We start from the raw sequence: 25,102 nt of genomic DNA, 5'->3' as shown, positions 1-25,102 counted from the left end.
ACCTTGTAATTGTAGCTTGATGAATGTACTGAAAGCCACTGTTAGGGAAGCATTTCTAGTAGACCACACAAGCCACAAATACAGCACAAAGAGAATGGGCTTCATAAAAACAAAAACGGGGCCTTACATCTCTTCCCAGTTCATGTACCTGTTTTCATTGACACTTGTGACTTGTCTCATCTGCTTGCAGGTTAAACTGAAAGGAAGCCCAACCATTCTCTCGGACAGAAAACTCTGCCAGGTGTGTCAAAGCCCTTTCAGTGAGCCTGCTTTTGTCAGGTATCCCAATGGCAGTGTGGTCCACACACACTGTGCTGCAAACAGACTTGTGAATTCTAACACAAACCACCACTTATCCAGCCCCAGCGGACGGACATGAAATGTGTTCAAGGTGGTGCCAATTGCTGTGTTAGTGACTCTTTGGAATAAACAAGGAGAATCTTCTGGGTAAAGAACAAGTAACCAGTCAAGAAAAGGAGATTGTCCCCAGGTGAATGGGAAGACTTCAGTCAATGTGAAATACGGCCACTTAACTGCTGATCCTTATGAATGTAGATGGCACAAGAAATTTCAGATGTTTATATACTGAAAAAATAGTTCCCTCACAGTAAGGGTGCTAGGGAGGGTAAACTTTTTTTTAAATTAAAACTTGCACTGAATTTGGTGATCAGTTTGTCTTGGAAGGAGAAGGGCTGATGAACAGACACATCTCTTTCCCCCAAACAGCTAATTATTCTGACTCTTGGAGAAGTGGCATAAAGCAGCACTTTCCTGAGAGTAGAGCATAGGTGCATTATGTTCTCAGCAGGATCTACACATTTCCTGTTGGGACAGGATCATGAACTTCTTCTGTGCTCTTCATACTGTTAAGATTTGATGCACTTTTTGAGCCTTTGTTCTCCTTCCCTCTCTGCCATACTAGTCCATGCATTACGGAACCTATTGAAGCACTAACCTCTTGGGACCTCCCACTCTAGTTGGGAGTGAGAGGGAGGCAGGATGATGGGAAAACCATGGCTTGAAGGCCCCACAGTTTCTGACACTACTAATCACAGTGCAGCCACTGGTGTCTGTCATTTGGAACCATAAACCATTGGAGGGGGTGGGATGGGGGTGGGAGGGCTGAAGGAAGTGGCTTTAATAAATGTAATGAATTATTTATTATCATACAGATGTTCTGTAAATACAGTTGAATGAAATTGTTTTATATCTTGACATTCTCTAGAGCAAACACATGTAAATCAGTAATTCCAGGTCTAGCTTTTGAAGAGTCTACACCTGACATCACAAAGAGCCATCTTTAAGATTCCCTGCAAGTAAAGAAATCTGTGCCTCTGATCTGTTTGCAGGAATGGGTTAATATGAAGGGAGAAAGGTGCTGTAAAGACATCAATAGTTGCAGCCTGAAGGTGCTGAGAATAAGCTTGATAACATTTAATAAATGCTGTCTGGATTCTCAGGTAGTGTGCCAGACTCTTTGAAATCTGCCAATGTCTGCAAAGCTACCATGATGTTGCTTTTCAACTTGTACTGTGGTGCTGTTTTCCTGAGTTACACACACACACACACACGCCCCTACTTATCTCTGCCTCTCCAGATTAATCTTCCTCCTGAGTTAAAAAGAAGCACCTGCTTCCTTTTTGGATAAATGCATAAATGAAAGCTTTAAATTATTTCCTGGGTTGTATTTTTCCTAAAGAAAATGAAGCAAGCTTTTGATTCTAAACCTGTAAGCTTACTGCAAAATATAACGTTTTGCACTTTCCACTTGAATGAAAACAGATAAGAGTGCCTGTAATCCCGAGATGCAACCATGTACCACTAGCGTGTTCCAAGAAAGCCCCCTCCCCTCTCCCTGATAGGCAAATTTAACTCTTATGCTCAATAAGTGGCTTAATGGAATTATTATTTAAAGGGAAGCACACAGGAAGACCCTCTTTAAAAACAAACGCACACACTTGCCTTTTTGGAGCTGGGTGTATGTTCATGGTCATGGCTCAGTTATTGACCATTTTGAGTCCCTTTGATGTCATCAGGTCTCAGTTAAGCATGGATTTAACTCACCAGTTAGAGGACAATCCAATGGGATAACTTATTTACTGACAGTTAATATCTTCGATAGATAAATAATCAAGTTTGAGCATTCTAGAGAGGAATGGTATTAGATATAGAAAATGGAGATCAGACCTGAATGTTATACAACCGGCCCCAGAAGTAAAAAGAACTCCACCTAGACAAAGTGGAAGATGAACTTTAGGATAGTGCAGGATTTCAACTTCCTGTCTCTGATACAACCCAGATACGAATTTACCATCTCTGCACTAAGGCTGCAATCTTATTCACACATACTTTGGAGGAAGGGCCTTTTTCTCAGTAAAACTTTCTGATGACAAACTTTCTACCTAGATGTATGATGCAAACGAACATGTACTCATCTGCTTGGGAAGAATAGCTCTGGTTGAACTCAATTTTACATTCCATTAATATGCAAATGTTCAGACTGGTAGCTTCTTTCACAAAATATGCCCCCAACATCCATTATAGCCACTATAGCAAAGGATTTCCTCCCCTCTATCATCTTTAAAATAAACGCCTCATATTCTATTTGCTTAATTTTTTGTTAGGTGTCTTATTGCTTCAAAGTACATGTTGTGAGAAGAGCTGCAGTAAAATTGTTTGGCAAGGATGGAGGGGGAGGGCCTGTAATTTTATCAGTCATCTCCATGCTCTCCTAACCATCTCAAGAGCAGAAAGTTCTTGGCCCACTCCTGTGCTTTTAAGAGCTGTAGTACAGTGGATGCTATCAAACTACACTATGTAAAATGTGTAGTTTGGGGCAGCAGGGTTGTTTTTCTAACTGTAAACAGCAAATCTGGGGGGCACAGTAAGGATCAGGGCTACAGCATGTAGGGTAGATTTTGGTGTTATTGTGAAAATATCCCCCCCCCCCAGTTGTTTTCTTCTCTAGGAGGGAAGCTACCATTGGTGTCAACAGCAGCTTACATCCTGTGCCAAATAGTTTCAGGAGGGTGATTAACATGGCCCTGATCCTGCTAGGGTCAAAATACCCCCCCCTTCAGTTACTATTTACAGTTGGAAAAACATTTAATGGAATACGTATTTGGCTCTCTGGACTTTGTTTTTTATAGTGGTTTTATTCAGCTGCAAAAATAAATACTAGTTAATGTAATAGAACATTTAATAGACTCTTTGGGGTAAGCATAACTTTTGAACCTCTGGTTTTTTTAATTAACATATATGAAACCTATGAATAGTAAATACAGTGATCCGTCATTGTATATGGTAGCAGCAACAAGAATTCCTTATCTTAAATACTGGAGAGAAAGGCTAACACCTACCCTCAACAAATGGGAGACTTAATTGCATGAGCATGCAGTTATATGACTAAACTAATACTTAAGGGAAGAATCAAAGGTCAACAAAAATGTAATGTAATGAAAATTGGCAACCATCAATTACTTACCAGAATACCTCAACAAGTATTAATCAGATATTTTACTTTCCTGTACAACTGAGGTGGTATAAATTGTCTTGTGTGAATTTATATATTTGCAACTCTTTGCTAAATGTTAAAATCTGTAATGTGGCAAAAAAAGGATCAACTATGGTTATTTTTCTTGTTTTAACTTTGCAAAATTCATAGTAGAGTTTGCGACACAAAACTCAGTTTGCTGAGGGGTAGCTATGCACATAAAGCAGTCATACCCAGAAGGGGCAATCCAGCAAAAGTTAGTCAAAACAAAGTTTTGTTGAAATGAACAGATCTAACAACCAGCTTCTACCTATGTTTACTGAGAGGTAAGCCCCACTCTTCTTGGTGGGGATTTAATCCCAGGTATGCGTGTAAAGATTGCAGACTAAAGTGCACCGCTGCAACCCTAAGCACACTTACTGACAAATAAGTCTCACTAAAATCAAATGGAACTTAGGATTCACATGGGTTCTTTACTGTAGGCTGTTGCCAAAACAAGCAAACCACAACAACAAAAAGCACTTGCAGCAGCCTACCCAAACCCAATCCACATAGGACTCGGAAGTTCACATGACCACCTCAGCACAGATTGGTGGGGCTGGAATTTGGCGCTGAGAGAATTGTGTAACAGACTTTATTGCCAAGCAACTGTGCACACCCCTTTTGTTTAATGAGATATCGTTGACTCATCACCACCGTATGCTGAACCGGAGTATGACCTGAGTGTGATGTGCTAAAGGGCACAATCCACCAAAAGTATCATTAAGAGAAACTGAATGTGATATGTAACCCATTCCCATGCATTTCTGCTTCTGAGTTCACCAAGACTAAGGACAAAAGTGGTTGTAATGTTAAATATGTAACTGCATTTTGCTTATTTAGTGTCCCCCCCCCCCCCCGCAGCACTGCAGTCCTGATGGAAATCTCTCTTCCCCCTGCAAAGATGCCATAAGCCTGGGAGGGAAGCTTCCATTAGCGTCAAAGGCTGACAGCAGTTGGTGTGGAGTCTGGATCCAGCCCATTGATTTTACTGTGAGTGTGTTGTTTTTCTAACTAGAAGGAAATAAAATGATAAAGGCAGTATTGTTATTGGCAGTATATTTGGTAAGAACACAATGTTGGTTATTCTTATGGCGAGACTAGTGTAGCGAGTCTCTAGTCTCGTGTAACTAGTAATGTGAACAAAATTCAAATGTGCTTACAGTCAGTACATAAAACAACATTGCAGGATGGTGATACAAAAGCAGTGACTGAAGAAATGAGCTGTTCCAGATTCCAATACATTTCTTTCTTTTTGTTCGTGGTTTACTCCTAAACTGCAGATTGGTGCTCATTACAGACATATATTGTACTTGGCCTTATTCTCCTCTTTGTTCGTCCAGGCACTTTAGGAAAGATCTTAAATGTTTTTGGCATGAACTCCAGACAGGCCTCGCGGAATTTCTTGATTCTCCAACAGTAGATAACAGGATTGAACACTGACTTGAGGTAACTCAGCCACAAGACATAGGTACTGGTGACATAAAAAGAGGGGCTGTAGTAGAACTGTCTGCTGAACACCGACATCAGGCTAAATACTGTGTTCGGAAGCCAGCAGAGGGAAAAGCCAACAAAAAGGATGAGGATGGTAGTGAAGGCCCTGGTCTTGAAGCTCATGTCAACGTTCACTTGATGAGGCTTTTGCAGCCCTACTAGACCCAGTTTGCTCACCTCACTCAGGCAGACACTCTCAGCATGGTTGTGGATTCGTACAGTGTTCCGACGGACAGTGTTCAGAATGCAAAGGTAAGAGTACAACATGATGCTGAAAGGGATGAAGAAGACGGCCACAATTAACATCACAGCATAAGCTCTGTCTGCAGGAAACTCAGTGTATCCCAGGACACATTGAGGAGCCCGGCTTGGGACTTCTACAAAGGTCCACCCAACCACTGAAGGAAAAGAGATGCAGAAAGAAAAAGCCCAAGAAATGGCAATCATGACTTTGGCACGGTGAGGGTTCAGTTTGTCTTGGCGCTGGACGATGATTAGGAACCGGTCCACACTAATAATCAAGAGTATAGATACACCTTCCAAAACAAAGAACCAGTAGAGCATAGCTGATATTCGGCAGAAGTGAGCCCCAAAGTTCCAGTTCACTGTAATGATCGTAACTGCAGTAAAAGGCATGCAGAACAAAGACAACATGATGTCGGAGAAGGCCAAAGTTGCTAAAAGCAGGTTGATAGCTGAACGCATGGCTGGCTTTTGGTAGACAATCAGGCAGACAATGGCATTGCCTAGGAATCCAATGGCAATCATTAATAGCATTATTATGGCCAGGAGTACCCTGAGTGGAATTGGCAAGGGTGGGTAACTGGAGCCTGTGAGCTGGGCACTTGCATTCAGGGCAACGAAAATGTCTGTAGGTGTCTCATTGCAGACCATCATCATGCAAAAGATGGCATCCGAGATGCAAAGCCCCCAAAGTCTTCCTGCTAACTTTTTGGCTGCTGCCATTTTCCCATTGCATCAGCCATACATGCTCTAAACAGGTTAGTCTGTCAGTACGGGTCTGTCTGAAGAATGTTTCCTCAGCAATCGTGGGCAAACCAGATTATAGCCATTTTAGCAAAGAACAAGTTCCGGCAGATCCTGAACAGAGATGTAGGTGAAGCCATTTTCAAGAGAATATCTTCAGAAACTCCGATCTAGAAAACTGGAGGAAAAATATGGTGACAACATTTATTGATTTTTGAGTAATACACATACATTAATAAATTAATTGATTACATACATTGATTTTGTAGCAAGTTGTGCTGAATATTCGTTATAACACAACATAGTGCAGACTTGTTCCATTTCTCAGATTTAACAACTTACCCAGGGCTGGGGAAAACTTGGAAACTGGTTGCCCACCCAGTTCATAACTTCATGCTGGCTTAAACTTTATAGTATGTCTAAACTGCCTTCTTATTAAAATACTCAAAGAGGTGTGTGAAAAATATTCAAGGTAACATCTACGAACAGATACTATAATCCCTATAGTGGCAATCAGGGGAGACTTTTCTGAAAGCCTGACTGTGGCAGTGGGGCAGTGATTTTTAGGGGTTGTGGCAGTACTGGAAAGGGGAGAGTTAGCCCTTCTCCTCTCAGCAGCAAACCGACTAAAAATGTCCGCCACCCCACATGCTGCAGCACTGCGCCTTTTTAAAAAGCACCCATGGTAACAAGATGTTCTTTTCCACACAATGCTGTCCGCACCGGAGGTAGAGGCCAAGCTCTGGAATGAGCAGGTTCTCTTGTAGGTATAACACAGCCTTAATTTCACACATTCCAAATCCCTTGCCCTCTCCAATATTGTTCTTGCCATGTAAGAATGTAACATAGGAATACATCTGATACACGGCCCTCAGGTTTCCAACACTGCAGTGTGAGACAGGGTGCTGTGCTTATATGTATGTGTGGGATTGGGTTTATTTTGTCATGGTTCAGATGTGTTGATTCAGCTGATCCACAAACAAATAGCATCAGCAGGCCACTGATCCTGACCTTGATCTCACTAGTTTACTGGCTGATTTGAGGATTCATACAGTTACCACTGACTGGTACAACAGTTCATGGAGGGGATGTCAAGCTGACCCTTCACAACAGCTGAATTCCTGGCGTTGTTTGGCTGCTACTTTCTGCAATTCTGGTTTAGTTCTAATGCTCCAAATGAGCAGCACAAGGAGATTGTGGATAGAGGGCCACTTTGCTGATTCCTTTGCAGCAAAGCTGAGGTGGTGTGGTGGGTAAATATAGAGAGCTTCAGCTGTTGGGAAGGTATAGAAATGAAATAAATAAATAAATAAGAATTTTAACTACATATACCAGGGGTGTTGAACCTCGGGACTGCAGGCCAAATCCAGCCCTCTGGAGGCTCCCCAAATGTCCAGACCTCTTTCTCTGACCAATCATTTGGTGGTTACCTGGCTTTTGTGCAGTTTTTGCCCCGTTCTAAAAGGTTGCAATGCCTCTCCTAAAGCTTAGCTACTGGCAGGAAGAGCTTTGGGCTAAAATATGCTGATATGTTTGATATTGTGGGGCTACTGCCTTTTGCCTTCAGTCCTGCCCACCACTGGAATGTGCTCCCTGAGAGCGTCTCTGAAATTGAATTTGGCCCTTGGGCTGAGTTTCAACAGACCTGATGTACACCAACAACCAGGAGTGACAAGTATCTCTCTGCCTTGCAGCTCCCATGTTTTGTCTTGTGCCATGCCCTTTTCACTGTTGCCCCCTGCCCCCACCTTCTGAGATACATCCAGTATTGCGTAGCCACCTGGCTGTTTTTATATCACTCCAATAGATTCTTGTGCCACCAGGATTATCCCTTTACTGGGAAACCTTAAATTGACATGTTTTCAAACTGACGTTACATATATGCAAGTGTGCCACAATTACATTTACTTGTGGAAAAGGTGACCACCCCATTACTGAAAGCTCAAGATAGAGTGAGTGCAGAGGGTGTGATGAGGGGAAATGCCTCACAGTCAGGGGAGGCCCTGCCCTAAGAGCCTGAGCTCTGTTTACACAGCACAATATAGCACACAAGGTTGTAAACTGCTGCATGCTGGGTAACTATCTGAAGTCTAGTTGTGGGCAAAAAACCAAGCTATTCTGTTTTCTATTTTAAGTCCATTTAATACATGAACAAGTGCAGATGATATATTCTGGACTTAATCGTAAGGTAAAAAACCAAGCTCAACGTGCATACACACACACGCACACACCACTCCGTTCCCTTTAGTCTTGCATAACTGATTAGACCAGGGGTAGCAATGTGGTGGCCATAGGCACCAAAGTGCCCTCACACACCTCTCTCAGTGCCCACTAAGGTGCCCTCCCCCTCCCATTTTTTAAAACATTTTCTAATTGGCAGCTGGGATTGCTGTGAAATATGTTTCTGTTGGTGCTGAAAACTGTGGGTTCAAAGAAGTTGTTTAGTGTGCTGTGTACCTCTGCCTCGTACTTAGTCTTTGGGGCAGGTTGCTTGTCCTGTGCCACACCTCCCATGGAAGCCATTTTGTGGTGGCGTCCATGAGAATTTCTCAAATTGCCAAATGTGCCTGTGCCCCAAAATGGTTGCCTACCCCTGGATTAGACCTAAACTTGGGTTGTCCTAATGGCTGATTTTTCTCTGGTTCGCATAAACTTTATTTAGGCGTTCTGAATTTGAATACTGCAAACACATGAGAAGGAGCACTCCAGCCCTGCCCCTCTCTCACATCATGTTTATCAAGCTCTACTTGTAGAGAGCAGCAGTCTGAAGAGGAGAGCCTCCTGTATCCATTGAGGCTGTCTACACATGTCCGAACGAGGATTTTTCAGCATTCTGGCTTGCAGGGAAAGCCTCCATGGATATAGGAACCTCTCCTCTTCAGACTGCCACCCTCCACAAGTTGAGGGCGATGAATGTGACAGAGGCAGGCCTGGAGCGCTCCTTCTCCTCATGTGTTTGGCCATTCAAGTTCAGAATGCTTGAACAGGGCTATAGAGTCTAATGTCTCCAGAACTGACATCAAAATCTATGCTCAAAGGACGTAAAATCGAACAAGTTTTCAACTCCATTTGACAATGAACCTTTCAAAGCACCAACAAAGTTTTGGCATGAGCTGATAGAACTGCAAAACAGTAATGAACTGAAGAAAAAGTTCAGAACAGTCTGCAACAGCACAGAACTGCTGGAGGTTCAGAAACTATACATAGATACTGAGCAATGTTCTTGTGCATTCCATGCACAGAAAATGATCTCTGTATTTGGCACTACCTACTGCTGTGAGCAGGGGCCATCTACATGGCACCGCTTTCAACCGTCACTCTGTCGTAACTGTGCAGCATTGCAGCTGCGAATTAGCTTCTGCTGCGGTACACGCTTGATTTACTGTGGACTTATCCAATGGGAAAATCCACTGTGCCCTGACACATAGCCGTTGAAGCGAAGTAAACTGCGGCAGTCGCGCTGCTCTTTTTACCATTATATTTAAATGCGCAGCTGCATAGGCACACGAGGGTGGGGGTGCGACACCTTGGGTTTTAGTGACTGTTCTGCATTTTAGGAGTTCTTTGGTGTCTGTCCATTCCTCGTTAGGTAAAATGTGGGTAGTCTGCTCCTTCTTTACGATGCCAACTGTTTGGCAGTTCTCCAGCCCAAGACTCTCACGATGGTTCACACATGCCCATGAGAGGTATGTGCCTACCCATCATTCCAAAATGGTGGCTGGAGTGAAGTTGGTCCTGGACCTTCTGCTCCCCCGACACTCCCCCCTCTGGCCCTTGGCCACTGACTCCAAAGCAGCCACTGCGAAGATACGAAGCTGCGAAGGTGTGGTTGAAGAAATGAGCCCGCTTCTCTGTGCCTCTGTAACTGCGCAGCTGCGAAGGAATGCAGAGGAGGAAAGGAGCATCACAGAGTGACACAAGCACTAGGCGTGCCTACCACACGCCCACCACAAAATGCAAAGTTGGTTCGAGAAAGGGACAGAGAGCTCGCAACAGAGGGAAACCCGCAGAAAACCAAAAATATTGCAGCAGAATGCCTCTTTGGAAATCTGCCTTTTCTGGGTGAAAACCATGGTTTGGCTGCAAAGTGGTGGCTACATCGTATGTCTTGAAGAACCTCAAATGACAGCAGCCTCAGAGTAAATGGCTCGGGTAGATGGGGCCCAGTTCTTCTCAAAGCTTTGCATTGCTAAGAGTCCACACTGTTCAAGATTCACTGAGGTGAACGTGGAGAAGCAGCTGAGGGTAGGAATTTCTTCCATTCCACCAGACATAACAAGGTACACAAAGAAAAGAAGACCACAGGCATCCCATTAATTAAGGTAAGCATATCTCATACATAAATGTATGTAGTACATACCTAATACAGAAGCTCAACAAGCAGACTCTTGCTTTTCTCCCACAGGTAATGGTACAAAGACAATGGCAAAAATGAAGAGTAACCATGATTCAGCTTTGGCCCCACCTACTCTTTTTGCTCAGGCCCCATGCTTTTGGTTCAGGCCCTAGCCACTCTTGTTCTGGCCCCTCCCCCTTCAGACATACAGCCCCCAACTAGTTGTCCAGCAAGAAAAATGGCCTTCGACCTTGCAAAAGTTGCCCACCCCTGACACAGACATAACTTTATTTCTTTGTACTTGATTATGGCATACTTTCAGCCCCCTTTCACAAGAGTTCCATCCACATGTTTAGCCAATGCTCCTTCCAATACCTATAAATTGAACAGAATGTTTGTGCGGTGTGGGTGGGGGGCTTCTGCATACTTTTCCTTATCAGCATACACCCCAATCATATAGGCATTTCCACTGGCATGGACAGCTTGTGAGCATTGTTGTTGTTGTTCAGTCGTTCAGTCGTGTCCGACTCTTCGTGACCCCATGGACCATAGCACGCCAGGCCTTCCTGTCCTGCACTCTCTCCCGGAGCGTGCTCAAGTCCATATTCATTGCATCAGTGTTGTGAGCATACAACTGTATATAGCATTCCCCACACACAGACCTGCCAATGATCTCAACATGTGGATGTCAGGAGGCAGAGCCGGGGGTGGGGGTGGGGAATGCAGACATCAGGCGGGGAGGTCCATTGCCCCTTCCTTGCATTGGCCATATGTCTGGAGGGGGCTCTTGTGAACACCCCCTTTTATGATTGGCAGCTGAACAGAGCCCACTGAAAGGCATTGTGCTTGAAGTGATGATTTCTATGAGAACCCCATTCATACACCTAAGTCATCAGAGTTAATACTGCAGTCAACAAGGGATGAGCAGGCATATGTGAATCAGCCTTATGTCTGCTGCAGACACAGTCAGGGAGTGCAGGGGGCTATCCCCAGGTTTAGCACTGGCCCTGTGCACAGCCCCTGGGTTCAGCAATGTGGAATGGGGAAGAATGATTGCAACATTACACAGCTTATGTGGTGCAAGCAACGCAGAAGTCACATGTGGTTCTATGATGCTACACCATCATCAGATGGCACCGACAGCCAACCTTCACATAGCTGGGGGCAAACAGCATCACTGAAGGGTGCAAAACATTGCAATCTTGAAGGCCAAGACAAACATCCTGCATTTCCAGCAGGCTGCTCTTGCTGCTGAGAAAGTAAACAAAAAATAATGCATTGCAACAATGCAGAAGGCCAGCACTGTGGACAAACTCATTGACAAGACATGGAAGGAGAGTGTGCCGACTGCGTTGCTATGGAGATTGCTAGTTTAACCAGGCTGTTTTCGTTTCTACTGCAACTGCAGGATTTTGCAGGCAGCATCATTACAATCTCCTGATCTCCCACCAAAGAACAGTTTGAAGACAATAAAACAAAGGGAGGGGATGTTAATAGTTGAACAATTTCATTTCACATTTGTAGGCAGCTTTGTCCTGACAAACTCAAAGAATTTCACCAAGCGAGAGGTGCTGTTACTGCAGCCACCTGTTTCTTCTTGGTCCCTTTTATGCTTTTACACCTGAATTGCCCTTCCAGACTCCATCTGGCTCACTAGGAGGCAGCAGGAAACAGCCAGCACCCACGGAAGGAATTTCAGAAATGGAGTTGATGGAGATTTTTTCTTTTTCTAATGTACCCCCTGCCCCCCGCAAGGGCTAGAAAAACAGGAGGAATTTAATCCCCCATCCTGGAGCACCATGGTCCTGATCCAAATTGGGGCCACACGTAGTTACACAAGAGTAAGGAAAACTATCACACATAGCGACACGATGCGTGATTGGCAGAATGTGTGCTTGGGCCCCATAATGCTTCGTTTGTTTGTTTGTTTATTTATTTTATTTACAAAATGTATATACCACTTCATATCTAGAACACATTTTGGAGCGGTGAACACAAACAATAAAATGATAAAAAAGATTTAAACACCACATTAAAATTATACTTGCTTAAAAACTGACACACTGCCAATAAAAAACGTAACTGGTCCATTAAGGAAGGCCTCCTGGAAGAGTGCTGTTTTCCGGAGGTGCCGGAAACAACACAGTGTTGGTGGCTGCCTGACCTCCAGGGTCAAGGAATTCCAAAGAAAGGGGGCCGCCACACTGAAGGCTCTTCTCCTGGTGGACTCCAATCAGGTCCATGTGGAGCCACCAGGAGCAAGCCCTGCAATGACCTCAGTGACCAGGCAGGTTGGTAAGGGAGATGGTGCTCTCCCAGGTATCCTGGTCGCAAGTTGTTTAGAGCTTTGTACACTAGTACTAAAACCTTAAACCTGGCCCAGTAGCAAAGAGGCAGCCAGTACAGTTCCCTCAGCAAAGGAGTTACATGATGGAAAAGGGCAGCTCCCGACAACAGCCAAGCTGCTGCATTCTGCACTAGCTCCAGCTTCCGGACCAGCCTTAAGGGCAGTCCCACATAGACTGCATTGCCGTAATCCAGTCTTGGGGTTACTGGAGCCTGTACCACTGTGGCCAAGCTATCCCTGTCCAGCAGAGGCCATAGCTAGAGAACCAGCGGAAGCTGGTAAAAAGCACTCTGAGCTGCAACGGCCACTTGTTTCCAGCAATAATGATGGATCTAGGAGTACCCCAAACTATGGACCTGATCTTTCAGAGGGAGTGCAACCCCATCCAGAACAGGCAATAAGCCTATCCCCCAGACTCGGGAACCACTCGCCCACAGGGCTTCCATCTTGCCAGGATTCAGTTTCAGTTTATTGGCCCTCATCTAGCCCATTACTGAGTTCAGGCACTGGTCCAGTACTTGCACGGCCAATCCTGATTCAGATGTCACAGGGAGATAGAGCTGTGTGTCATCAGCATACTGATGGCACCTGGCTCCAAATCCCCCAATGACTGCTCCCAGCAGCTTCATATACCTGTTAAATAACATTGGGGATAAGATGGTACCCTGCAGAACCCGACAGCTCAACTGCCAAGGAGCCAAAGAATGGTCACCCAATGTTCCTCTCTGAAATCTGCCTCACAAGTTCGACCGGAACCACTGTAACACAGTGCCTCTGATACCCATCCCACCAAGTCAATCCAGGAGGATACCATGGTCAATGGTATCAAAAGCCAATGACAGATCGAGCAGAATTAACAGGGTTGCACTCCACCTGTCCCTCTCTCAATAAAGGTCATCCATCAGGGCAACCGAGGCTGATTCAGTCCCATAACCAGGATGAAACCCAGACTGAAATGGGGCTAGATAATCAATATCCTCCAAGACTGCCTGCAGTGGTTCCGCCACTACCCTCTCCAGAACCTTCCCTAAAAAGGGGGTATTTGCAACTGGACGGTAGTTGTCTAATACCATTGGGTCCAGAGTGGGCTTCTTCAGGAGTGGTTGCACTACTGCCTCCTTAAGGACAGCAGGCACCACCCCTTCCCAAAGAGAACCACTCACCACACCCTGGACTCGCCCAGTCATACCACCTTGGCTAGCTTTTATTAACCAGGAAAGGCAAGGATCGGTGGGCACATGGTCGGTCGCATTGCTGAGAAATACATGAGAAATACAAGGAATTAACAGAAATACATCATGAGAAATACAAGGAATTAATAACACTTAAAATATAAACATTACATTGTGGCTTGCCTAATAAGGCGTTATAGTGAATAAGCCGAGATTTGAAACAGAGAACCCTGTGGTAGGCCATGCCCTTTACCATTGCAACACGGTAATTCTTGAATCAGCACCCAGGATCTAAAGTACTTAGACACCCCCCCCATCCAATCACAGAATGATCTCTCATTCTGTGATTGGATGGGGGTGGGGGCGCATCCAGCTGAAGTTTGTTACATTAATTTCCATTGCCAGTGAATTTATAGGCCCAATTAGAAATGCTGGTTGTTATGTCTAAGGCCCAACATGATTTAAGATCAGGTTCTTTGAAGGACCAATCTACACCTATATGAACCTGTCCGAACCTGGAGAATGGCTACAGATACCCTACTCACGTACCCACCATTAAGATATATTAATCTGATGGATACAAGAGACAGGGGCTTTCTAATGGAAAAGTTCCTACAACTCCCAAAATAGCTGGCTGGGGCATGCTGGTTGCTGTAGGACTTCCTTTTCTGTTTAAACATGCATAGGATTGCATCCTGAATGACCTGGCTATTCCGATCTGCTTTCAGTCAACTTATTGATCTGGAAACTTTAAAAACTGCTGCCATTTTAATGTATGGTTTTGCAATGGATGGTTTTAGTTTTGTGTTCGATATGATTTGTTTTGTTTTAATTGTACCTTTATTTATGAGGGCCTTTGGCCCTACAAAGCAGTATATAAATACCTAAAATATCAATAAATGCATCTGTCCCAGCCTTTTCATAAAATACTTTTAGTGGTTTCTTTTCTGAGAAAGAAACCACTAAAAGGGTGCCCTGGATCAATCACCCCTTTACCCATCATCACTGCCTGTTAGGATTGGTTACAGTAATGAAAAACTACCCTTTAAAAAAATGGACACGACAGAGATAGATGGGCAATATTTAAATGAGCCACTTAACCTGACAGTTCTAATGCTTCCTATTGTAATGAAACATTAGTCTTTAAATAAATGTGCTTTGTTAAATATTAGACAAAGGGAGTGCTTTCAATATAAACCTTGTGATTAAGGCCATCTGTGATCAGTGAAACATCGCAGCAAGGTAGCACTTTGTGAACTGCGCTGAGCATAACATGCCATGCTTCCTGATGCAAGCTTTTGACCAGGCTCCATTAGCGGATTGACTCAGACCTCCTCAGGCAAGGAAACAGCATTCATATTCTTCACCATATCTCCATGGCAATCCCTCACTTGAAAAGGATAGACAGGATCCAGGAGTAAATCCGCAAATAATCAGCCTTAAACAAACATGCAGAAATACACAAGTGAGGAGAATAAAATGTATTTGAAACAAATTGACAACTGTGCCAAGATGTTGGCTTTTTAGTTTCAAGATCAATTTGTGTTTAATGTTATTGCTTAATATTTTGTTATGTGTTTTATACTTTAGTTGTAGTTTTATTGCTTATATTGATTTAACAACTTTTTATGTACGCCACCCAGGAAACTTCAGTTACGGGGCGGCATGATAATAGTACAAATAAGCAAGCAAACTTGGAAAGAATACCATGGGTGCAATCTTATGTATGTTTAGACAGGAAAAAGTCCTACAATTCCCAGCATTCCTGAGCCAGTCAGGACTTTTTCTCTCTAAACATGCATAGGATTGCGCCCTAAGTGTAAGATAAAGTGTGCCTGGGATGGATTTAATCAAAACTTTTATAGAGCAAGGCCCCAGACAAATTTGGGCCTTGTCAATAAGCTTCTTTAATTGGGATCCCCACTTTACCTGCAATGTACAACAGGGTGGCTGTTTTGTTGTCACAGGAAACAGAGGACCATGCTGTTCTCTGGAAATCTTGTAGGCTGGCCTACATGAGAGACCAGAGTACTGAGTGAGAGTGTCTGTTCTCATACATGCACGACAGACAGACACATACATATACCATTCAGGGATAGAGTAGGTGCATGGATGTCAGGGAGTGTAGTAAGCTAAGTTTATATAACCTTTGTGTAATTACACTGTCAGCGGAAAATCGGATACAGGGCCTTAAGATGTGAGGCTAGTCCATATTCTTCACCCTTTAATTATCTGACATCAACTGCCCGATGGGAAGGAAGGAGGAAGATAGGAGCAGGCAAAGAGACCATCACTGCCTGCTCCAGTCCCAACCAGTTTTCTCCACCACTGGGCCAACTGACACCAAGTGTCCTGGGGGACAGAACATCAGATGCTGGCCGCTGCTGAAGTGGAGCTGGTTGTATTGTTCAGGTTTGGTTTTTTAGCGTGTGGTTCTTGCTGTATCTGCTGTAATTTATAAATATTGTAAAAGCCACTATGAAGGCTCTAGTTGAAAAACGGGATATAAATCTACTAAACATTAATTAATTAATTGGGTCCTGGAGCCTGCTGTAGGGTTCTACCATAACAGTGCATCAGTTTGAGGCCACTGACCTGAATGGCTTCATTAGACCTGGAAGTATGTGGGAATTGTTGTAAGCAGTATTGCCATGCTAAAAATTGCATCAGTTTCAAAAGGTGCCAATATGAACAGAACCCATACTTTGGTTGCAGAGTCTCTCTTGTTTTCTGCCCTTGTTACTATCCTGTCCCTTGGTTTCTTGTCCACTCCTATCCCCCATTACCCAGCCCTTGAGGGGAAAAAAATGTGCAGGTTTTATCTTGTCCTGTATAGCTTGTGAAATCCTGTACACACACTCGTCAATCAGTGACAGGCAATGGATTAACTTTAGACCAGGGATAAGGAAAATGTGGCCTTCCAGATGTTGCTGGACTGCAATTCATCCTCACCATTGCCTCTGTGGGCTACGGCTGATGCGAGTTGCAGCCCACCAACAACTGGAGGACAACACATTCCCCACCACTGCTTTAGACCAAGGAGATGAAGGCGCAAATCCAACTCAGTAGGAACGCAATCCTATGGGTTGTGCCTTACAAGACGTAAGCCTCCAAACTCAGAGGCTTCTGTGTATCCAGTGCCCTGTCGGGCTGAAGCCGGCAGGGTAGGAGGAGCCGTGGAGGCGATCTTTGCCTCCCTGTCCTCTGATTGCTGCGTTTTTCTCTAGACAGGCTTTTTTGACCATCGACCAATGGCGCTTCAGAGGAGGAGGGAAAGAGGCTGGAAGAGGCTCAGGATAACTTCTATCCTGGCCTCTCCAGTCTACTCCCCTCCTACCAGAATGCCCCCTTTCCTCCTCCTCCAAAGTCAATTTTCTGACCTTGGAGGGCAGCTGGCACAGTTCTTTCCATGCCAGCTGTGAGGGAACCTCCACTATCCTATGGCCCCTCAGACAATGTCTAGGGGACATAGGAGTGCTCATCAGGTGGCTTTAGGCCAACTCCCCCCTCTCAGTCTAATTTGGTACACACAGAGAGAGAGAGAGAGGGAGAGTGTACCACAATCAGGTAAATAAGGGGACACCAGCATTTACTGTAGGAGGAGATCTTTACTCCAAACTAGGTGCTGATTCATACATGCATGATTTCTGTACAGTTGACTGGCAACTGAATATGCATACCAATCCCACTGAAAAAGCTCGGTCTGTAAAACATGACTGCTGCCTTCTGTGGTAACTGTGATGGGTTGCATGTGTGGATGAGCAAGTGATGAACATTCATGAGCAAACCAGGCTTGGAATGGTTTTAAATTCCAGATTGAAAATCTCTCAAGAAGGCAGATTATCTTGAAATGGCATTCAAATATCAAAGCAGTTTGTGAATGTTTGAGCAGATGCCTCATGCCTAACAGTCATTAACGTTGCAGTCCTATACCTTCTATACCTACTTACCAGGAAATAAGCACCAATTAACTCAATGGGACATATTTCTCAGTAGACATGTATTGCGCTGTAAATGCTCGATTGACTGGTCTTACCAAACAGAATCCTCCTGTTCTCTGTTGTAAAGATGAGTCGCACTGATTTTTGAAGGCTGGGTTTCATGCGCAACAGGGCACAATCTATCAGGCACTGCTGGTGCGCAGTCCTGTGCAACTCCCTTATATATGAAATTGAAACGTGCAGAAGCCGACGATACCAGTGCTTGAATATTCTGCCCATGGTGCTATTTTATCTTAGCAGATCATCCAGAGCTAAAAGTAACGTAATCAAATCACAATGCTACAACTGGTGTGCACCAGTATTTTTGAAACTAGGAGGACACAGTGGGGCACTGAAGATCAAGCCAGGGGGACACAAATTATTTTGTACATCTCATTAGTGGTGCTTCTCCTTCTGAGTTGTAGCCTCAGAAGAGTCAGAATTTCCAAAAACATAGGATGTAATACCATTGGGAATCACTCTGAGAGAGAAAGAACCCTGGGAACTGTAGTTTGTTCAAAGTGCTGAGAATTCCTTGCATGCTCTGCTGTCCTAGAACTATAGTTCCCAGGAATCCCTAGGAAAAAAAGACTATTAAACCAGTTTAAATCTATAGCATAGATGTACTCAAACTGATGGAGGCAGATGATATGTGTGTGGGGTGGGGGTGGGGGGGGAAGCTGTGTGTAGGATACCAGGCTACTTCACCCAGTTAGGTTACCAGTTAAGGAGGTGGGAGATCTAGGGAAAGGGAGAAGGAATCACAATGCTCAAGAAACGCTGCCTTGTAGGTCTTATTTATTAACCAGATTTAATAAATAAATTGAAACAAATCCCAAAACAGTTTTAGGAACAACTCCATGTTGGAAGAGTCTTTATGAAAGATCCATATCAAAAGAATGAGTAGAAAAGAGCTGTTCCATCTGTTTAAACTTATTGCCCAAGAGAGATCCAGCTATTTTGTAACATTGTCAGAAGGCCAGGAGGAAAAAATAACGCTGAGTACCAAAAATGGTAAACCTCCAACACTCTAAAAATCTGGTCTATAAATATTACCACCACCAGAAGTCACATTAAAAAAATGAAATAAAATTATGGAATCACAGAATCAGAAGGGGCCTTGGAAGTCTAGCTTAGTCGAACTCTCTAAATAAATAAAGACAAAAGAATCACACTGCTACGTTTTTCTTGGATAAAGCAATTCTCCTGTGACTTAACAGCTAACTATAATACATGTGATAAATAAACGTGCATTTAAACTTTGACAGTAGTTAGGGAAAAGCAGCTTTTGGGAAGAGCGATTGTCAATAGAGAAGCGGGTGAGGGGTGAATTGCTTAACCTTTTCCCCACTTGCCATTTTCCCACTGCAACCTCCCCACTCCCACCCACAATTTTTCTGCCCCTTTGGAGTTCCAAACAGAGGTTTGCACGAGCATTTGGATCATCTGTAATATTCCACCTCCTGGGGAAGGAGATGGCTTGTTATTGCTGAGAGCCACACTAGATGTCACAGCAAGAGACACATCATTTTAAATATGGGTCTGTTCCAATCCCCCTTCATGGATCACTGCCTTGTTGTGGCGAAGGGGCTGCCATAACTCAGTGAAGCCATAAGCTACGCCATGCAAGGCCACCCAAGACGGACAGGTCATGGCAGAGAGTTCTGACAAAATGTGGTCCACTGGAGAAGGAAATGGCAACCCACTCCAGTATTCTTGCCAAGAAAACCCCATGGCACGTATCACAAGGCTAAAAGATATGACGCCGGAAGATGAGCCCCTCAGGTTGGAAGGCGTCCAATATACTACTGGGGAAGAGCAGAGGGTATTTCCAAGTAGCGCCAGAAAGAGTGAAGCGGATGGGCCAAAGCCGAAAGGACACTCAGCTGTGGATGTGTCTAATGGTGAAAAGAAAATCCGATGCTATAAAGAACAATATTGTTTAGGAACCTGGCATGTAAGATCAATGAATCAAGGTAAGCTGGAGGTGGTCAAACATGAGATGGCAAGATTGAACATCGACATCTTGGGAATCAGCAAACTAAAATGGACAAGCATGGGTGAATTTAAGTCAGGTGACCATTATATCTACTACTGTGGGCAAGAATCCCTTAGAAGAAATGGAATAGCACTCATAGTCAATAAAAGGGTGGGAAAAGCAGTACTGGGGTACAATCTCAAAAACTCAAAAAATAGAATGATCTCAGTACGAATGCAAAGCAAACCATTCAACATCACAGTAATTCAAGTCTATGCCCCAACCACTGAGGCCGAAGAAGCTGAGGTTGATCGGTTCTATGAAGACCTACAACACCTTCTAGAACTAACACTAAAAAAAATATGTCCTTTTCATCATAGGGGATTGGAATGCTAAAGTAGGAAGTCAAGAAATCACCAGGATAACAGGCAAGCATGGCCTTGGTGTACAAAATGAAGCAGGACAAAGGCTAATAGAGTTTTGCCAAGAGAACACGCTGATCATAGCAAACACTCTTTTCCAACAGCACAAGAGACGACTCTACACATGGACATCACCAGATGGTCAATATCGAAATCAGATTGATTATGTCCTTTGCAGCCAAAGATGGAAAAGCTCTATACAGTCAGTAAAAACAAGACCTGGAGCTGATTGTGGCTCAGATCATGAGCTTCTTGTTGCCAAATGTCGGCTTAAATTGAAGAATGTAGGGAAAACCACTAAACCATTCAGGTATGACCTAAATCATATCCCTTATGAATATACAGTGGAGGTGATGAATAGATTTAAGTGATTAGACCTGGTAGACAAGAGTGCCTGAGGAACTATGGATGGAGGTCTGTGACATTGTTCAGGAGGCAGCAACGAAATCCATCCCAAAGAAAAAGAAATGCAAGAAAGCCAAGTTCTTTGCTTTCAAAGTTCTTTCTTTGCTCATCAGCTGTCTGATGAGGCTTTACAAGTAGCTGAGGAAAGAAGGGAAGCGAAAAGCAAGGGACAAAGGGGAAGATATATCCAACTGAATGCAGAGTTCCAGAGAATAGCAAGCAGAGACAAGAAGGCCTTCTTAAATGAACAGTGCAAAGAAATCGAGGAAAAGAATAGAATAGGAAAGACTAGAGATCTTTTCAAGAAAATCGGAGATCTCAAGGGAACGTTTTGTGCAAAGACGGGCATGATAAAGGACAAAGAAGGCAGGGACTTAACAGAAGCAGATGAGATTAAGAAGAGGTGGAAAGAATACACAGAAGAACTATACAGGAAAGATCTGAATGTCCCTGATAGCCATGATAGTGCGGTCACTGAACTTGAGCCAGACATCCTTGAGAGTGAAGTCAAGTGGGCCTTAGGAAGCATTACTAACAACAAAGCTAGCAGAGATGACAGTATTCCAGCTGAGCTATTTCAGATCCTAAAAGATGATGCTGTTAAAGTGCTGCACTCAATATGCCAACAAATTTGGAACACTCAGCAGTGGCAACAAGACTAGAAAAGGTAAGTTTACATTCCAATTCCAAAGAAGGGCAATGCCAAAGAGTGTTCAAACTACCGCACAATTGCACTCATTTCACATGCCAGCAAGGTTATGCTCAAAATCTTACAAGCTAGGCTTCAGCAGTATGTGAACCGAGAACTACCGGAAGTACAAGCTGGGTTCCAAAGAGGCAGAGGAACTAGAGATCAAATCGCCAACATTCGCTGGATCATGGAGAAAGCAAGAGAATTCCAGAAAAACGTCTATTTCTGCTTCATTGACTACGCTAAAGCCTTTGATTGTGTGGATCACAACAAACTGTGGCAAATTCTGAAAGAGATGGGAGTACCAGACCACCTTACCTGTCTCCTGAGAAACCTGTACGAGGGTCAAGAAGCAACAGTAAGAACCAGACATGGAACAACCGATTGGTTCAAAATTGGGAAAGGAGTACGACAAGGCTGCATATTGTTGCCCTGCTTATTTAACTTATATGCAGAGTACATCATGAGAAACGCTGGGTTGGATGAATCACAGGTCGGAATTAAGATTTCCGGGAGAATTATCAACAACCTCAGATACGCAGACGATACCACGTTAATGGCAGAAAGTGAAGAGGATCTAAAGAAAGAGCCTCTTGCTGAGGGTGAAAGTGGAGAGTGCAAAAGCTGGTTTGAAACTCAACATTAAAAAAACTAAGATCATGGCATCTGGCCCCATCACTTCCTGGCATATGGAAGGGGAAGAAATGGAAGCAGTGACAGATTTTATTTTCTTGGGCTCCAAGATCACCGTAGATGGTGACTGTAGCCATGAAATTAAAAGACGCTTGCTCCTTGGGGGGAAAGCTATGGTAAACCTAGACAGCATAGTATGAAGCAAAGACATCACCTTGCCGACAAAGGTCCGTTTAATCAAAGGTATGGTTTTCCCAGTAGTAATGTATGGCTGTGAGAGCTGGACTATAAGGAAGGCTGAGTGCCGAATAATTGATCCTTTTGAACTGTGGTGCTGGAGAAGACTCTTACGAGTCCCTTGGACTGCAAGGAGGTCAAATAAATCAATCCTAAAGGAAATCAACCCTGACTGCTCATTGGAAGGACAGATACTGAAGGTGAAGCTCAAATATTTTGGCCACCTAATGTGGAGAGAAAAGTCACTGGAAAAGACCCTGATGCTGGGAAAGACTGAAGGCAAAAGGAGAAGGGGACGGCAGAGGATGAGATGGTTAGATAGCATCACCGATGCAATGAATATGGACTTGAACACACTCCGGGAGAGAGGGGAGGACAGGAAGGCCTGGCGTGCTATGGTCCATGGGGTCACGAAGAGTTGGACACGACTGAATGACTGAACAACAACAACTGTTCCAATCATGTAGAAAGCGGGAGCAAGGGTTAGTTAAACAAAATGGGTCCATAGGTGGACAGTGCTAACTCTCACATCTGTGGCTTACCTTCCTGTAGTCCAGGGATGCAGAACTTCAAGCCTGAGGGGCCAAATCCAGATTTCTGGGAGTCCCCAGAAGACTATTTTCTGGCACTACCTCTTTTCCCCAACCATTTGGTAGTTTCTTGGCTGCTGTGCAGTTCTTTCCCATCCTAAAGGGTTGAAATGCTTCTCCTAAGTCTTATTTACTGGTAGTACGAGCTTTAAGCTAAGATATGCTGGTATTTGGGGCCCTGTCCCTTTTTCTTCAGCCATGCCCACCACTGGAATATGCCCCCTCACCACAAAGGTTTTCCAAAATGGAATCATCCCTCCAGTTGAAAGAGGTTCTGCACTGATTTCCTCTATGAGGCTCCTACACTTGAAGTGAACTCAGCTGAGAGAAAAAGTGCCTCAGGCACAGAGTGTGCAGAGGTTAGTTGTGGGTAGGTGGCAGGATTCAGCACCTCTTACCCACACATCCCTTTTACTCCTAAAATTCAATCCCTAGTCTCACATGCATGTAAAGAAATACATGCATTTAGAGAGAGGGGTCAGCTGTCATCACAGTCTGCCCTAAGAAACCTGAGGCAAATACTTTGCTCTGTCACTGACTTTCTACAGTGTTGTGGGCAGGTCATTAGAATTCCCTTGTTCTGGAGTTAGAGGTGATGACGACGGGTTTTAACATTTCAAGCTTGCCTTGTCCCTAAAAACTCTAGGTGAGCTATGACACATGGAAAATACATGGTCAAATTTCCAATTCTATATACAGTTATCAGGGAGTAAGCCACACTGAATACGGTGAGTCTCAGTTCCGAGTAAATGTGCACAGGATTTGTGCTCTTCAAATGATAAACACTTGCACTTAAATATGGGAAGCCAACTCAAATTAAAAGGCTTTTTAATACTTTGAAAAGATGTCCCTGTCACCCAGACTCACACAGAAAGTAAAACTCAAAGAGAATGGTTTGGACCAGCTCTGTGTCCAGTTGACAGTTTTTGGTGCTCCCAGTTTCGGACAAACAAGAGCATGAGGAGAATGTACTTATTCTTGGCCTCCATTACAATATGCGCTCTGTAAGAGGCCAGTGCTGTGGACTGCAATAATCCTCTGAACAATGGTTGCTGTTGGCCATTTGGTTCAGCATCTACACCACAGATATCAGAATAAGTGAAACAGCACATCTGATGCCCAAAGCAAGAGTCATCCAGACTCACATATGAATAGCTTTCTTTGGGAAACAGCCACAAAGATACACATAGTAGTAACAATGTTTAACCTATATATCAGTACCATACTGCACAATTTTATGCATGATGGAAGGCAGGGCGAGAAGAGGACCCTTCGGTGTCTGCAGCGCACAGGCTCATTTAAGACTTCCACGTTAACTCTTCTGGAGCACACGTGGTCTACTCTTGATCCAAGCAGACTTCCCCAATTTGGGGCTCTCCAGGTGCATTGGATTACCCCTGGGGATCATGGGAGTTGTAATCTGGAAGGCTGATCCAGTTTGATCACCCTTGGAATGAGAACATTAGTGGTGCCAACAGCCTCGCCCCAGGCCATGGGGTGAGAGGCCTTGGAGGGAGCAGGGGCCTACCTTCCAGCCTGTCTTTTGAAACCCAATACACAGTAAGGTCATCCTCAGAGGACTGACAATGCCATGATTTTAGCAAATTTACTATTTTATTAAAATGACTGTCAGGAAAATGACATCTTGAAAACCCTGCGTACAACTAACAATTTCCTTCTTCGCTTTGGCCATTCATTTCTAGACTGCATATGCTGAAGAGCAATTTAAAGAGAGGACTATAAAGGAGGCAGAACATTAACAGCTGAATTAGTTATATAATATGGTCCTGGCTTCCTTTTCCTGCATCTCCGTTACTGCAGCATCTGCCTGCATTTTGCAGTACAACTCAAGAGACATATAGACCCGGACTTCGTCAGAGACGGATTGCTAAGAACACTGACGGGAAGTCCGGAGAGCAAAGCACACGATCACAGCTCCCAGACAGAGCAAACCTCACCGACGCCCTAGTCAGAGACTGCGAGCAGCGCCATTCACACAAGCTGCCTGTGCTCAAATGTCTTGCAGCACCGGAAGACAGACCGACACACACAGATTTGTGCTGATGAGCCCAGAAGGGCAGCTGTCCTTCACGCGTGGCAGCATTAACTGTCCCCGCTCCCCCATCCCATATCCAGGGGAAGTCCCGTTCGGGCAGCGTGCGCGCGCCCGCGCGCGCGCACACACACAGAGTGCAGCCGCCTACCTTGGTTCTTTAACAAGCAAGCAGGCAAGCGGCTGCAGAGACGAGCGCTGCGCACGGCTCCGTGTCTGAGGCTGGCTGGACCCCCTCCAGCCGC

General features: G+C 44.3%; 2 protein-coding genes across 6 annotated transcripts in view; one reads left to right on the top strand and one right to left on the bottom strand.

Annotated features, from left to right (window-relative positions):
* Window positions 1-3,630, top strand: part of TGFBRAP1 (transforming growth factor beta receptor associated protein 1) — a 33,069-nt gene extending 29,439 nt beyond the window's left edge. For all 4 annotated transcript variants that reach the window (XM_084844476.1, XM_084844477.1, XM_084844475.1 and 1 more), the window contains one exon: window positions 191-3,630. In XM_084844476.1, the coding sequence (XP_084700602.1) occupies window positions 191-379 (189 nt within the window). In that variant the 3' untranslated portion in view covers window positions 380-3,630. The remainder of the gene's footprint in view (window positions 1-190) is intronic.
* GPR45 (G protein-coupled receptor 45) lies at window positions 3,184-25,102 on the bottom strand. Of its 2 annotated transcripts, XM_084844483.1 has the most exons (3): window positions 25,009-25,102; window positions 9,712-9,886; window positions 3,956-6,191 (listed from the first exon to the last, which is right to left on the bottom strand). In XM_084844483.1, the coding sequence occupies exon 3, from the start codon at window positions 5,990-5,992 to the stop codon at window positions 4,805-4,807; it is 1,188 nt and encodes a 395-aa protein (XP_084700609.1). In that variant the 5' UTR covers window positions 5,993-6,191; window positions 9,712-9,886; window positions 25,009-25,102; the 3' UTR covers window positions 3,956-4,804. The 2 variants fall into 2 exon arrangements, with proteins under 2 accessions (XP_084700608.1, XP_084700609.1); XM_084844482.1 differs by lacking the exon at window positions 9,712-9,886 and having other exon boundaries at window positions 3,184-6,191.

This window comes from Heloderma suspectum, chromosome 3 (assembly GCF_057233095.1).
Source record: "Heloderma suspectum isolate Gila_16-S chromosome 3, 16-S_ref, whole genome shotgun sequence".
In the NCBI taxonomy this organism is placed as follows: domain Eukaryota; kingdom Metazoa; phylum Chordata; class Lepidosauria; order Squamata; family Helodermatidae; genus Heloderma; species Heloderma suspectum.
Note: the sequence above shows the minus strand (reverse complement) of the source record. Positions and strands in the feature narration are given on the sequence as shown.

What these genes read in the sequence shown, in the direction of transcription:
- GPR45 (XM_084844482.1), bottom strand. Translation starts at nt 5,992, where the DNA reads ATGGCAGCAGCCAAAAAGTTAGCAGGAAGACTTTGGGGGCTTTGCATC.